Below are 12,786 nucleotides of genomic sequence, written 5' to 3'. Positions count from 1 at the left end.
TGATGCCCCATCCCTGGAGGTGTTCCACAGCTTCTCTGGGCAACCTGTTCCAGTGCCTCACCACCCTCTGAGTGAAGAATGTATTCCTTACATCTAACTTAAACCTACCCTTTTTAGGTTTAAATCCCTTATCCCTTGTCCTATCACTACACTCCCTGTCAGAGTCCCATCCCATCTTCCCTTTTACATACTTGAAGTCTGCAATAAGGTCTCCCCAGGTCCTTCTTTTCTCCAGGCTGAAAAACCACAACTCCCTCAGCCTGTCTTTGTAGGAGAGGTGCTCCAGCCCTTTGATCATCTTGTGGCTTCCTCTGGACTCGCTCCAACAGGTCCATGTCCTTCTTGTGCTGGGGACCCCACAGCTAAAGGCAGTGCTCCAGGTGAGGTCTCACAAAAGCAGAGCAGAGGGGGAGAATCATCTCCATTGCCCTGCAGCCCACACTGCTTTTGATGTGATATAGTTGGCTTTCTGGGCTACAAGTGCATGTTGCTGCCTCATGTTGAGCTTCTTATCCACCAGTATCTCCAAGTCCTGCTCTCAATCCATTCTTAGCCCAGCCTGTATTTGAGTTTGGGATTGCCTCGTCCCAGGTGCAGGACCTTGCACTTGGTCTTATTGAACTTCATGAGGTTCGCACAAGCCTGTCCAGGTCCCTCTGGATGGCATCCTGTCTCTCTTCACCACACAGCTTTGTGCCATCAGCAAACTTAGTGAGGGTGCCCTTGATCCCCCTGTCCATGTCACTGACAAAGACATTAAACCATGCCAGTCTCAACACTGACCCCTGAAGAACACCACTGGCTACTGATCTGCACTTGGACATTGACCACAACTCATAGAGTGCAGCCATCCAGCCAATTCCTTACCCACCGAGTGGTCCACCCATCAAATTCATGTCTCTCCAATTTAGAGACAAGGATGTCATGGGGGGCAGTGTTAAATGCTTTACAGAAGTCCAGGTAGATGATGTCAGTTGCTCTTTTCCTCTCCACCAATGCTGTAATCCTGTCACAGAAGGCCACCAGGTTTGTTGGGCATGATCTACCTTTAGTGAAGCCATGTTGCCTGTCACCAATCCTCTCCTTATTTTCCATGTTCCTTAGGATAGTTTTGAGGAGGATCTGCTCCATGATCTTGCCAGGCACAGAGGTGAGACTGCCTGACTGGCCTGTAATTCCCCAGGTTTTCCTTTTTAAAAATGGGCATTATGTTTCCCTTCTTCCAGTCAGTGGGAACTTCACTGGACTACCACAACTTCTCAAGTATGACAGAGAATGGCAACAAATGTAGCAACTACATCTGCCTTTAGGACCCACAAATGCATCTCATCAGGTCCCATGGACTTGTGCACCTTCAGGTTCCTTAAATGGTCTTGAACCTGATCATCTCCTATACAGGGTGGTTCTTCATTCTCCCAGTCCCAGCCTTTGCCTTTTGGAGCCTTGTCCATGTGGCTGGAGCTCTTGTTGGTGAAGACCAAGGCAAAATAGTCATTGAGTTCCTCAGCCTTCTCCATATCCCAGGTGACCAGCTCTCCTGTTTCTTTCTGGAAAATGCTTATTTTATTTTTTTATTCTAGATATTAAAATCTGACTTGCATAGATTAGCATTAATCTCTCCTTTTTGTTCTAACTACCAGTCTTCTACTTTCATGTGGTCTTCAGGAAAGATTATTAAAATACCTCATAAGTTGCAATTGATTCATAAACTTTCCAAAGTCTGTTATTTGTCATAGCTCATGTACAGAGACCAGACTCCCCCAAGGTTGCAGGAATCAAAGCTAGTATTAAAAGTAATTTCTATTTCTTGGTAGATGCATGCTCTAATCTACACGAGAGGAAATTTATGTGATTGCCTTCTTTCTTTATGGAGTGCATTTCTTTTATTTCCAAAGCTCCATTTTGTAGATCAGATTTTTTGTCAGCAAATCTCAGGTACTCTTCTTGATGTGCTATACAGACATAGCCATACCCTGGGAACTACCTAGCCTGATTAGAAATTATAATATGAAATGCTTTGCACGTATTCTTTTATCCAGCCAGAGTGAAATGCACATGAATAAATGAGTGAATTCCCCAGCAAAATGCAAGGAGAAAGCACAGAATAAATCATCCTGGGAACTAATAGAGTGGGAGGTATATTTTATTTGAGAGAAAACAAAGGAATCTTATTTTATTATTGCAACTTTTATGGTGGGTTGAGTTAATGCACCTACCTGGAGGCTTGCTTTTGCCTGCAAATAGTGTGCATAGCATCCTTATCTATTACAAGTGATTTTTGGATAGGTAGAGGATACGCTGTAAACAATTTCATGTCAAAGTAAGGTAAAGATGTATTTACATCAAGAGTGAACAGGACAGTATTGAACTGTCAGTGGAAAATGTCCTTTTGCAGGTGAGAGCAAGGACATACCTAGCCACAAGGATTTCAAAAGTTTTCATTATTGTAGGAAACTACTTGAAGTCAGGGTGCTTCTTCTGTTCTGTTAAAAGCAACATTCATCCAGAAAGCTAACCAAGAAATCTTACGTTTTTGTCAAGCTTGTTTCTTACATTAGAGACAAGCTTACTATTGGCATCTTCTAATCTATTCTATTAGGCAATGAAACCGAAATTAATCAATATGATCAGCAGAAACTGTAGGGTATGTTAACAAACCCTTCAGATCCTTGGTAAAAAAGAATTTTTAGTAATTTTACAAAGAATAAAGGAACTGATCTGCTTAGTGAAATGACTACCACATCTGTAATAAAGTAAGCTTATGGTGTTAGGTACGTGGAATTGTTCTTTGTGTCAGTGCTGTACAAAAATAACTGCTGTTTTCTATTTTTTCTGAAATAAATTTCCATGTACTATGCATTAAAGTCAATCTCTGGAGCTATTAAGAACCTTTTTTTTACTTGTGGTCATTTTTCTTTATACTGTGTGTAAGAAATGACTTGGGCCCATGATATTAGCATAGAGAACATCCTATCTTTATTGCTACCCTAGTGAAGTTTCAACGATGGGACGGGCATGTTCTAGTAGAGCAAGGACATGTAATATATTTATTGCCACACTTACACAAGAGTTATTGCTACAAGAAGCAGATTTATAAAGGTACGTTCTAAAAGGTAGGAGGTTTATTATAAAGTTGAGATGATAAATCTTTTGTGACAAGGATGTGATTTTTCATCAAAGAACACTTTGTTCTCTTCTTGTCTGCATCTTAAAACAATCTACTACATTTACAAATGTAGCCCCAAGTTCTCAGTATGACTATATTTATCCTTTGTCCTCCCCATATTACAGAAAAATTCAGTGTCAATCAAAGCTTCATGTCAGGCAAGAGTGGCATACTGAAAGTAAGCAAAAAGTAAGAAAAAGCATTAGCCAGTCTTAACTGTAAGGAAAAATATCCCATTCAGCCTAGTAGCTTATTGATTTCTCTTTTTAAATATATAATGGAACTATAAAACATAAGTGGATTTGATTTTAATACCTTAGAGTTGTTATATGTTAGACTATAAAACGTGCAAATGAGTTCATTAGGACTAGGCAGCCTTTGCCAGCTCTCAACCATGTGGTTTTGCAATCAAAGAAATACCATTATAATGTCTTTGTATGCATTTTTGTTCAGCCATGGCCATCTTTTGACATGCGATTTCCAACCAGAAATCAAATTTTTTTTCTTCATCTGTCTCCTATTCAAAAATCTAAAAGTGCATTTCTGGAGCCTGAGAAAGCTTCCTGTCCAGTTAAAACCCTTTAGTTGGCAGCAGTTCAGTTCTGGTAGATTTTGGTGTTACACACGCAGGGGCAGCTAAATGGGTTGGGGTAAACTTCTACCGGGTAACAATGTGATAACAGGAGACAAGTTCGTAGGACAAGCCTTGATTGTACAGAACCAAAGCTTTTTAACATATTTAAAAGTTTTGGTTCTGTACAATCAAGGCTTGTCCTACGTGTATAGTAAGTTCATGATACATAAGTTAGTCTTTGTAGGACATTTACTGAGTTCATTCCTCTTCACATTTATGTGAATTCCTGGAGTCTTTTTCCTTTGAATTCGTTGTATATTCCTGATGCTAAGCATATAGGTACATAATGCATCTCTGAATAATTTAATTAGGGTAAATGAAATGGATAAAGTATTGTCAGAGGAGCTTATTTTGGCCACCATGTCCAGTATTATGGATTTTATTCTCAATTATTTATAAACTTGTGCAGAGTGACCAAGCTATATCTTAATTCTGTTCTTGCTTGCGTTGAAATCATAGTATAGAATATTATTCCTCTGTTTAAAGCCTTTTTAAAATGTCCTGCATTAAGAAATCCACAGGCAGTTTTTATTTTTTTTTTCCTTCTGGCAACATCTTCCTGCTTTTTTCTTCAGCTTAGATAGCATAGTGTTCATCTAAAGAATCATACAACTGCAACCTAAACACACAGTGAAAGTGTAGTATAAAACAAGGAAAAGATCTAAGAGGGCTACATTCTTCTCATGTGCTTCTTTAAGAAAGACTGTCTGCCAGATTGGTCACCACAGTAGTCTTTCTCTATGCCTCGTCTAGCTTGAATCTGTATCTTGTGTGTAACTGCATGCCATTTTCCAGAATTCCCCACAATGTGCACAACCTGTGTTCTAATTTAACTGAACATGTAAGCTAGTGGTGGTTTAGACTGAGGCAAGAAAAAAATGCGATGTCACAGGCAAATAAAAAATAAAAAATAAAAAAAAACACTTCAAGGTTACCAACTTCAGTATGTATTTCCAATCTTGTATTGCACTAGCAAGGAAGAGAGAGGTACCATAACTGTAATTAACCTGCAGAAGAAATTAATGCTGCGAATGGAGATTCATAAATAAGGTTGAGCCAGTAAAAGCCTTCTGGCACCAAAACAAGACAGGTAGACCTGCTTCCTTAGCAGTGCTCTGGCAACACAGTGTTGTCCTCTTTGTTGTGATTTAGTATTCTTTTGTACTGTCTCATTTTTAGTATCTTTTCATCTGTTTTGCATTTTCAGTGTCTTCAGTATCTGTATGACTCTCCTGTGAACCAGTTCAGGTCACCAAGCTAGTGTGAAGTTATGTTTTTCTGGGTTAACTTCCAAGCTTTTTGGAAGGCCTTACGTGAAATGGGGTGACCCTTTCTGTGTTAGTAAGCTATTGGACTGGCTTACCCTGGAGGGATGTGTGAAGTTGTAGCAGTAGCTTAAACATGATCTTTGTGAATGTGGAAATGATGGTGAAAAGACTAATGACTTGAAGGAGAGAAAAAGGAATTTGCTGGCAATACTTTGCCTCTTGTGGCTGTTTGTATTACATTGAGTGGTGATACATAAATGCACATTTGTCTGTTCATGACTCTTGTCTAGCAAGGTCAATGATTGAGATAGCTTTACATTTAAGGATGAGATTTACAGAATGTTGCTATAAATTGATAAATAATAACTGTGTTTGTTTTATTTTCATTTTCAGTGAAGGGAGCAATCTCACCCCTGCTCATCATTATCCTGACTTCAGATTTAAGACATACGCACCTCTTGCCTTCCGATATTTCAGAGAACTTTTTGGTATCAAGCCTGATGATTATTTGGTAAGAGCTTGCAGTTTTCCTATGAGTTATGAATAATTATAATGTATACTCATTTTGTACTGACAGGAGGAGGATGCTTTAATGGTGCATAAATAGGTATAGATTCTGTGTGTAGTGTTTAATAATTAGTGAACATTTTTAGAGATTTACAAAAGTCTTAATTCTTCTTCTTTGAGAAGATTCCTGGAGAAGAAAAAAAAAAGCCTTGTTAATTGACTAGAGTAACTTGAGTAATACTGTTCATTTAGGTCACTGTTTCTGGAGAAGTTATAATCAGTACTTGTGTGCAAGTGCTCTTCTGTTATTTAACTTATTCACTCCATTAAATACATGCTTGTCTGCAAACATTCCCATCTAGCCTTGAGAAAAGTGTGATGGGGGCCTGAAAAAGAAATATTCTAGTGTTTTCTTTTTTCCAGTATTGGTATACTTTGAAGACTTATTCCTCCTTGCTGTTCAGCTGCTTACATGAGAAAAATATTAAGTATTTAGTGTTGTCATAAGAGCAGGCTTTAGTTGGTGGCATCAGATTGTGCACTGCCAGAGACAAGGATCCACTTACGTTGCTTCTCCCGTATTTCTGCTTTTCAAAGGGTATGGTTAAAGGGGACAGCTGGATTGTTTTCTAGATGTTTGTCTCATGTCCAGTTTGTCTCACACTAGTCCATGCAACAAATCAGAGTCCCCATATACGTTAGCAGTTTTGTGCATCAGTTTTATTTTATTTTATTTACTACTTCAGAATGTGTTTTTAAATATTTTTGGTATTAATCATAAATGAGTTTCTTTAAACCAAAGGAATTTGAAAGAAATGCATTAAAAAAAAAAAAAGGATTAAATGATGCTGAAATACCACTTAACATATTACTTCACTGACTTCAGTGCGTTTGATTACATTATAACGTTTTTTCTTTATTTTCTTTCCCCTTTGTGGACAATGAACATAAAAGCAAAGTGTAGTTGCTTTTGCTTTTATTTAGGTTGAATGTGGGCGTCTGATTTTAATTCTATAGCATCATGTATGGATTTTGTATTACTAGCCCTTAGAGCAATACTTATATGTAAAAGCAGATCATTCCTTTGAATTACAGATTTTAGTTGCTAGGAAATGTTGTTGGGTTGGAGTTTTATAAAGGTGTAACACGTTTTCTTTTATGGACCTGGGGAAAGACCAAGTATTCAGGCTGTGTTGCCAACTGCTCAAAAGGACTGCACTTAGTAGAGTAAAGCTTCTGTCACCTGCAACTTCTACTACACCTAAAGAACTCTTTGCAGTAGTATAAATTAAAGATTACAGGAAGACCATACTTGGTATTGATATAAATTTGTGCCACTCTGCTTAGCTACAAAATAAGTAATTCCTGATGGAAATTTCTAACTTGTTTTAGAGTCCTTTTGCTGTCTGCACAGCTTGTCACCTTGATCTGTTTCCAAAGAGAAGGAGCAACTTTTTCAGGAGAGGTAGAAATGGAGAAAGCATATTTTTCAGTGGTCAAAAGTTGAATGAAGCTATCCTCCTGTCTCCATGCACACAGCGTAGAAGGGCATTTTGAAATTATTATTTACTTCTGAACTGGCATTCAATTTTGGCAGCTGTTACGAAACTTTAGGAAGTATTTCTGATTTTTGGTAAGAGGAGATTTAAATTTCTCTGTACCACAGCATGGGCACAGTGTACTTGGGTCAATGTGTCTGGGACACTTCTACTATTGCTGTATGTTCCCCTTTTCCTACCTAGGTTAAGGAAAAGCTGAGTGCAGTACTCTGGAGAGTTAAGCAGTTTCAATATTAAGTGCCATCTTTTTATTTAAAATACAGAAGCATATTTTTTTCAACAAACAGGTATTTTTTGAAATATAGTTGGAATTTTAGTCTGTTGTAACTGATGCAGGTTTGCTGTTATGTTTATACTTGCTCTGACACCAAGTTAGAATTCATTTTTGTTTCTGACTAAATGGGCATCATACTGCAATCAGAGCAGGTTTCAGTCCTTTGTAGTCCAGAGGCATATGTGATCAGAGGAGTCATCATAATCATAAAACCAAGTCATAAATCAAAAAAATAATAAAACTATTTTTGGTTTGGAACCCTTTTCCCTATTGATTGTGACTACAGTATTGCTCCCAGAAGCACGTGTCAGGATCCTGGCTGAACAATCTCACTTGTTTTAGTGAAAACTGGATCTGTCTGTCATGCAGTGACCACAATTAGCTTTCAGTATCTAAAATCTTGTCTCTAACTTTACAGTAATAATATAAAAACTGATTGTCCAACTGGGGGTGATGAGAAAGTAAAGTTAAATAAGGCAGAGGATAAATTACAGCAAGTAGAAGAAGCTTTACATGGTTAATTTGGAATGACAGAACTCAAAGATTTACAATTTTAACTTTGACAAAGAGGTTGAGCTCTAATGCACTGTAAGAATCAGACTGAATGGCAAAAATCAATGCATTAGAACAACTTACAGAAGGAAATAGAGACCTTGAGTTGGAAACTTTGTAGAGCACTGACATTTTATAAAGGAACTTTTTGATTATGAAGTCCCTACGTGCTGTGGTTTGAAGGATTTTGTTACTATTCATTTTTAATTTCATTTACTCTCCAGCACTTCCAGTTGCAAAACTAGGTGGGCTCTTTGTTTGGTGTGTAGATTTTAATTTTATAGGAATGAACTAAACCATAAAATGACCAGCGGACAGTATAGGTTAGTAATTCTTGCCTATGCTAAACTGTGTTGTTGAGCTTTAACGTTTAAGATAATTGGTTTCAAATGCATGCAACAATGAAAGTTGTTAAAGAAGCATTTTATATCTTGGCAAGAAAAACTCAGATTGTTATGCAATTGCTGTTTTTCTCTGAAAGCTTGTGGCAGTGTAGACCAGTAACGCTGTTCTATCCTTAGATTCCTGCAATGCTAGGATAAATAGGAAAGATCTCTATTATGAACTGGCACTATGAACTACAGAAGCAGAGAGAGGAACTGGCAAAAAAAATTATTGCATGCAAAAGTTTTAAAAATCCCAAGCGTGGGAAAAGACTCAGCCAGAGCCACTATAAGAAAATGCATAAAGTAGTACTTTGAGTAGATAGAAAGCATGCTTCCTTAGATCAAGGTTGCGTTGTGTTTTAAGCAAGCATGTTAACACATGCTTGTTACTTTTTTGTGGGTCAATTGTCTTTGCTATCACAACTACCGGAAATCACAGGACAGATTCTGGGTTAAATTTAATGAAAACCATTTTCAGCGAACAGAACTGGTTAGTAAGTTGTTTTTTTCCCATGGAATTGCTCAACTCATCTCAGGCACTGACTCAATACACCAGGTATTTTTTACTGAAACAGTTACTCGTTTTGTTCTGATAAGAACAGGAGATGTACTGCTCTGCAAAGAATAATTACCTGGTGCTTACATTGCTCACAACAGGGCCTGTGTAATTTTGTTTCTTTCAGAGACTGAAATCTTAAATTACTGGACTGTGTGCTAAATCTCCAAGTGTGTAAAGCTGCTGATATGTAACAGAGGAAAAGATTGTGTGAATCAAAGTTTAATGTTATATTTTAAATAAACTCTGAAGTTTAATATAAACAGATTTTTCTATGGTTTTGGAGCTAAATATATCTTTTCCACTTAGCTTGAACGGAACATGAAGTGTGAATTAATGGAGATCTAATAAATGAACATGAGCCTCTGTGTGAGGTCTGGGTCTACTAGGAAAGAACAGTCCTCAGTTACTTTTTCCTCCTTAATGGGATCATAAATATTACTGTCTCCCTGTAGAAGAGAGCCTGTCTAAACATCCAAAGTAATGGTCCTCCAAAAAGCAATTTTTTGTACTTGCTGACATCTAGTTTTCCTGTTTCAAGCAGGCAAGTAATCAGAAAACTACATTCTCAGTTTTACTGAGATTATTATGTTAATGGTGTCAGCCCTAGCTGCACAGAAGAGGACTTGCCTACTTTCATTAAGTTCAATACCTGTACTTCCTGTGGCTTTTTGTAATGTACTTCCCACACGTGTTTCATAAACAGATGTGAAACATAAATGGTTTTAAAGAAAATGTCATCTTAGGGCTTCTGCATTTGCAGTGCTAATGGCGTGGGGATGGATTGTTTCCGCCTCACTCGCTCACTTCACTCCTGTAAGAATTAATCTGGTGCAGTGAGACATGGAAAGGGACTGTATGCTTAGCTTACAGCTGCTTCTTCCACAGCTGTGCAGCATGTCCTCAAACAAATTACTGTGACCCAGCCTGCTGTACAGTGGCTTTGTTGCAGTTGAAGCCCAAAGGATAGAGCTCCCCAATTATCCCATGTGTATTTACACCTGCAATTATTTGTATTAAGCTTGCGTATAAGTAGTGCATGCATTGGCAATGAAAAACATTTTTTATTTCTTCCAGTATTCAATCTGCAGTGAGCCTTTAATTGAATTATCCAATCCAGGTGCCAGTGGGTCCTTATTTTTTGTAACTAGTGATGACGAGTTCATCATCAAAACAGTTCAACACAAAGAGGCTGAGTTTCTTCAGAAGCTCTTGCCAGGCTATTATATGGTAAGTAATTGAAGACTTTTTCCATCTTTATAAATCATTACCTGAATTTTTCCAGTTTCACTTCACACTTCTAAAGATTCAGTTTCATTTGATGTCTTCTAACCTTTCAGTAACTTTATCCATATTTTTCATGTATTTTTGACACTCTTACCTTTTGACTTTGTACTCCCTCATCCATCAGAAAGAATAGATATAAATCAAGAATAAATTTAAGATGACAGTTGTTCTTTAGCATTCAAGATGAAGCAGAATATCATCGTCTGACTTGATACCAAACTTTGCTTATAATAAGTTAGTAATCAAAAAAAGTTTCCTAAACTTCTAATTCAACTTTTTTTCTCCGTTTTGTGTTTGTCTACCCTCTGCATTTCACTCAGAGTGGACAAAGAAACTAGACTGGTCAGTTTCACTTTTGTTTCCAGACTGCTTCCATTTCTCATGTATTAAACCAGTGATGTTAAAAATATTCTTATCAATATAAGTTGTTCAGAACTTAATTTTAAAGTAGAGCTTTTTTTGAGGGCTAATGCTAAGTTGATTGTCTTGGTTTATGTGCATCAGGTATCAGAAAGGGAGACCATAACTCCCAAATAAATGTAACTAAGTTCTTCTTTTTTAAATAAGGCCACCCAGTGTACATGTAAACAGATTCTTCTGGGCAGTAGACAGGACTTTGAAGTATTAGGCTTTTTACTGTTGGCCTGGTTTTCTTTACTTTCTATACTTTCTTAAGTAAACACTTGAAAAGTTACCCTCTCACTTGCACTAAAAATGAGGAATATCATTACTACAGTAATGTAAGTTGGATTCAGTGTTCATTTAAAAAATTTAATGCACTGACAGCATCAAAAAGAAAAAGATGGTAGGTACTTTTGTTGTTCATAATCACAATAATCATCTCAGCATAAGGTTGAATTGATCATTATTACAAGTAAATGTAAGACCACTTTTTTTTCTTAAGATCTTTATTCTCAATATTAACATATGCAGGGGTTTCCAAAGGGTAAAAGCTTAATCACTGAGATTGTTTCCTATGACTGTACTTTGTTCCTGTAGCTGTATGTTGTGACTTAGTAATAATGCACAACCTGAAGTAGTTTTTCCCCTTTCTTGGTTTTCATGCCAAAAACTGAGAGTAGTTACGTTCAGAAGGATGGGTTTTTGCTCTCAGATATCTCTCTTGCCATCTTCTAGTTATTTTTTAACTTGTTGTGGAATTCGGGTAATTTCACACCTTCTATTCTGATGGTCAGTCATGATTCTGTTATGACCTCAGACTCATGTGGAGACAACCTGGTCATTTGGCACTCACCCTCATTGTGAAAAGTATGGAGACAAGGTTTCTGTTTTTCAGAATCCAGGTCAAAGCAATGAGAGCTTTACTTGACCTAAACTTCTTCCAGCAGGTGGATGCAAAGGTTGTTCAGGTCAGAATAATAAATTAAATCTTTGGGATACGTTTAGGTTTTGCTCAGTCTGTGCTTTCATGGGACATGGAAAAGTAAAATCTGGCATACAAACAGAATCAGAGATTCAGTCATTTTTCAGGACAGTGCATGGCAGGGAGTATGATTGTAGCAGTTTACAGTAGATTGGAACCACCTGGCAAGAAACAGTGTGCAGTAGTATCAGAATCCTTTCTTTTCCTGCAAGACTTCTATTTACCCTTCACCTAGAAGCTAGAGAGCTTCACCTAAGCTCCCTATAGGTACCTTAAAGGAGGCTGTAGCGAGGTGGGGTTGGTCTATTCTCCCACATGCCTGGTGACAGGACAAGGGGGAATGGGCTAAAGTTGCACCAGGGGATGTTTAGGTTGGATATTAGGAAGAACTTCTTTACTGAAAGGGTTGTGAGGCATTGGAATGGGCTGCCCAGGGAAGTGGTTGGGTCACCATCCCTGGTCTTTAAAAGATGGTTAGATGTAGAGCTTAATGATATGCTTTAGTGGAGGAGTGGTTAGTGTTAAGTCAGAGGTTGGACTCGGTGATCTTGGAGGTCTCTTCCAACCTAGACGATTCTGTGATTCACACTGAAAAAGACAGCCTGAGTATGTGGTGCTCTGGGCTTCACAGTAGATTTGATCTGCAATAGACCTCTCTTTCAGTTTCAATTCAGAGTAGTTACTTTCTTGTGTTTATACTAGCTTTCTGAAATTTGGGCCCACAAAGAAAATAAATTGGTCAAAGGAACTATACTGAATAGGGAAACATGCTTTTTTTTCTTGCTATTTGTTAATGTCCTTTGGCATAAAAATTACATTCTCAAGCATGTAAGTTTCTTTAAAGTAAACATACTTAACAATATCTCTTCTGTTCTAGAATCTGAACCAGAATCCAAGGACTCTCCTACCCAAATTTTATGGGCTGTACTGCGTTCAGTCAGGAGGCATTAATATTCGAATTGTTGTAATGAACAATGTTTTGCCGCGAGCCTTGAAAATGCATTTCACATACGACTTGAAAGGCTCCACATATAAAAGGAGAGCATCAAGAAAAGAGAGAGAGAAGTCCAACCCAACGTTCAAAGACTTGGATTTCTTGCAAGACATGCATGAAGGGTTGTATTTTGACTCTGAAACTCACAGCGCATTAATGAAAACGCTACAGCGGGATTGTCGAGTGAGTAAAAATATTAAGTATTTAAATTTTTGTGCT

At 37.7% G+C, this 12,786-nt stretch overlaps 1 protein-coding gene across 8 annotated transcripts in view; it reads left to right on the top strand.

Annotated features, from left to right (window-relative positions):
- The window catches only part of PIP5K1B (phosphatidylinositol-4-phosphate 5-kinase type 1 beta), a 109,611-nt gene that overhangs the window by 59,556 nt on the left and 37,269 nt on the right, over positions 1 to 12,786 (top strand). For all 8 annotated transcript variants that reach the window (XM_082783067.1, XM_082783070.1, XM_082783068.1 and 5 more), the window contains 3 exons: positions 5,462 to 5,579; positions 9,980 to 10,132; positions 12,451 to 12,750. In XM_082783067.1, the coding sequence (XP_082639193.1) occupies positions 5,462 to 5,579; positions 9,980 to 10,132; positions 12,451 to 12,750 (571 nt within the window). The remainder of the gene's footprint in view (positions 1 to 5,461; positions 5,580 to 9,979; positions 10,133 to 12,450; positions 12,751 to 12,786) is intronic.

This window comes from Aythya marila (genome assembly GCF_965140915.1).
Source record: "Aythya marila genome assembly, chromosome: Z".
Classification (NCBI taxonomy): Eukaryota; Metazoa; Chordata; class Aves; order Anseriformes; family Anatidae; genus Aythya; species Aythya marila.
The sequence above is the reverse complement of the archived record's forward strand: the minus strand, read 5'-3'. Positions and strand labels throughout refer to the sequence as shown.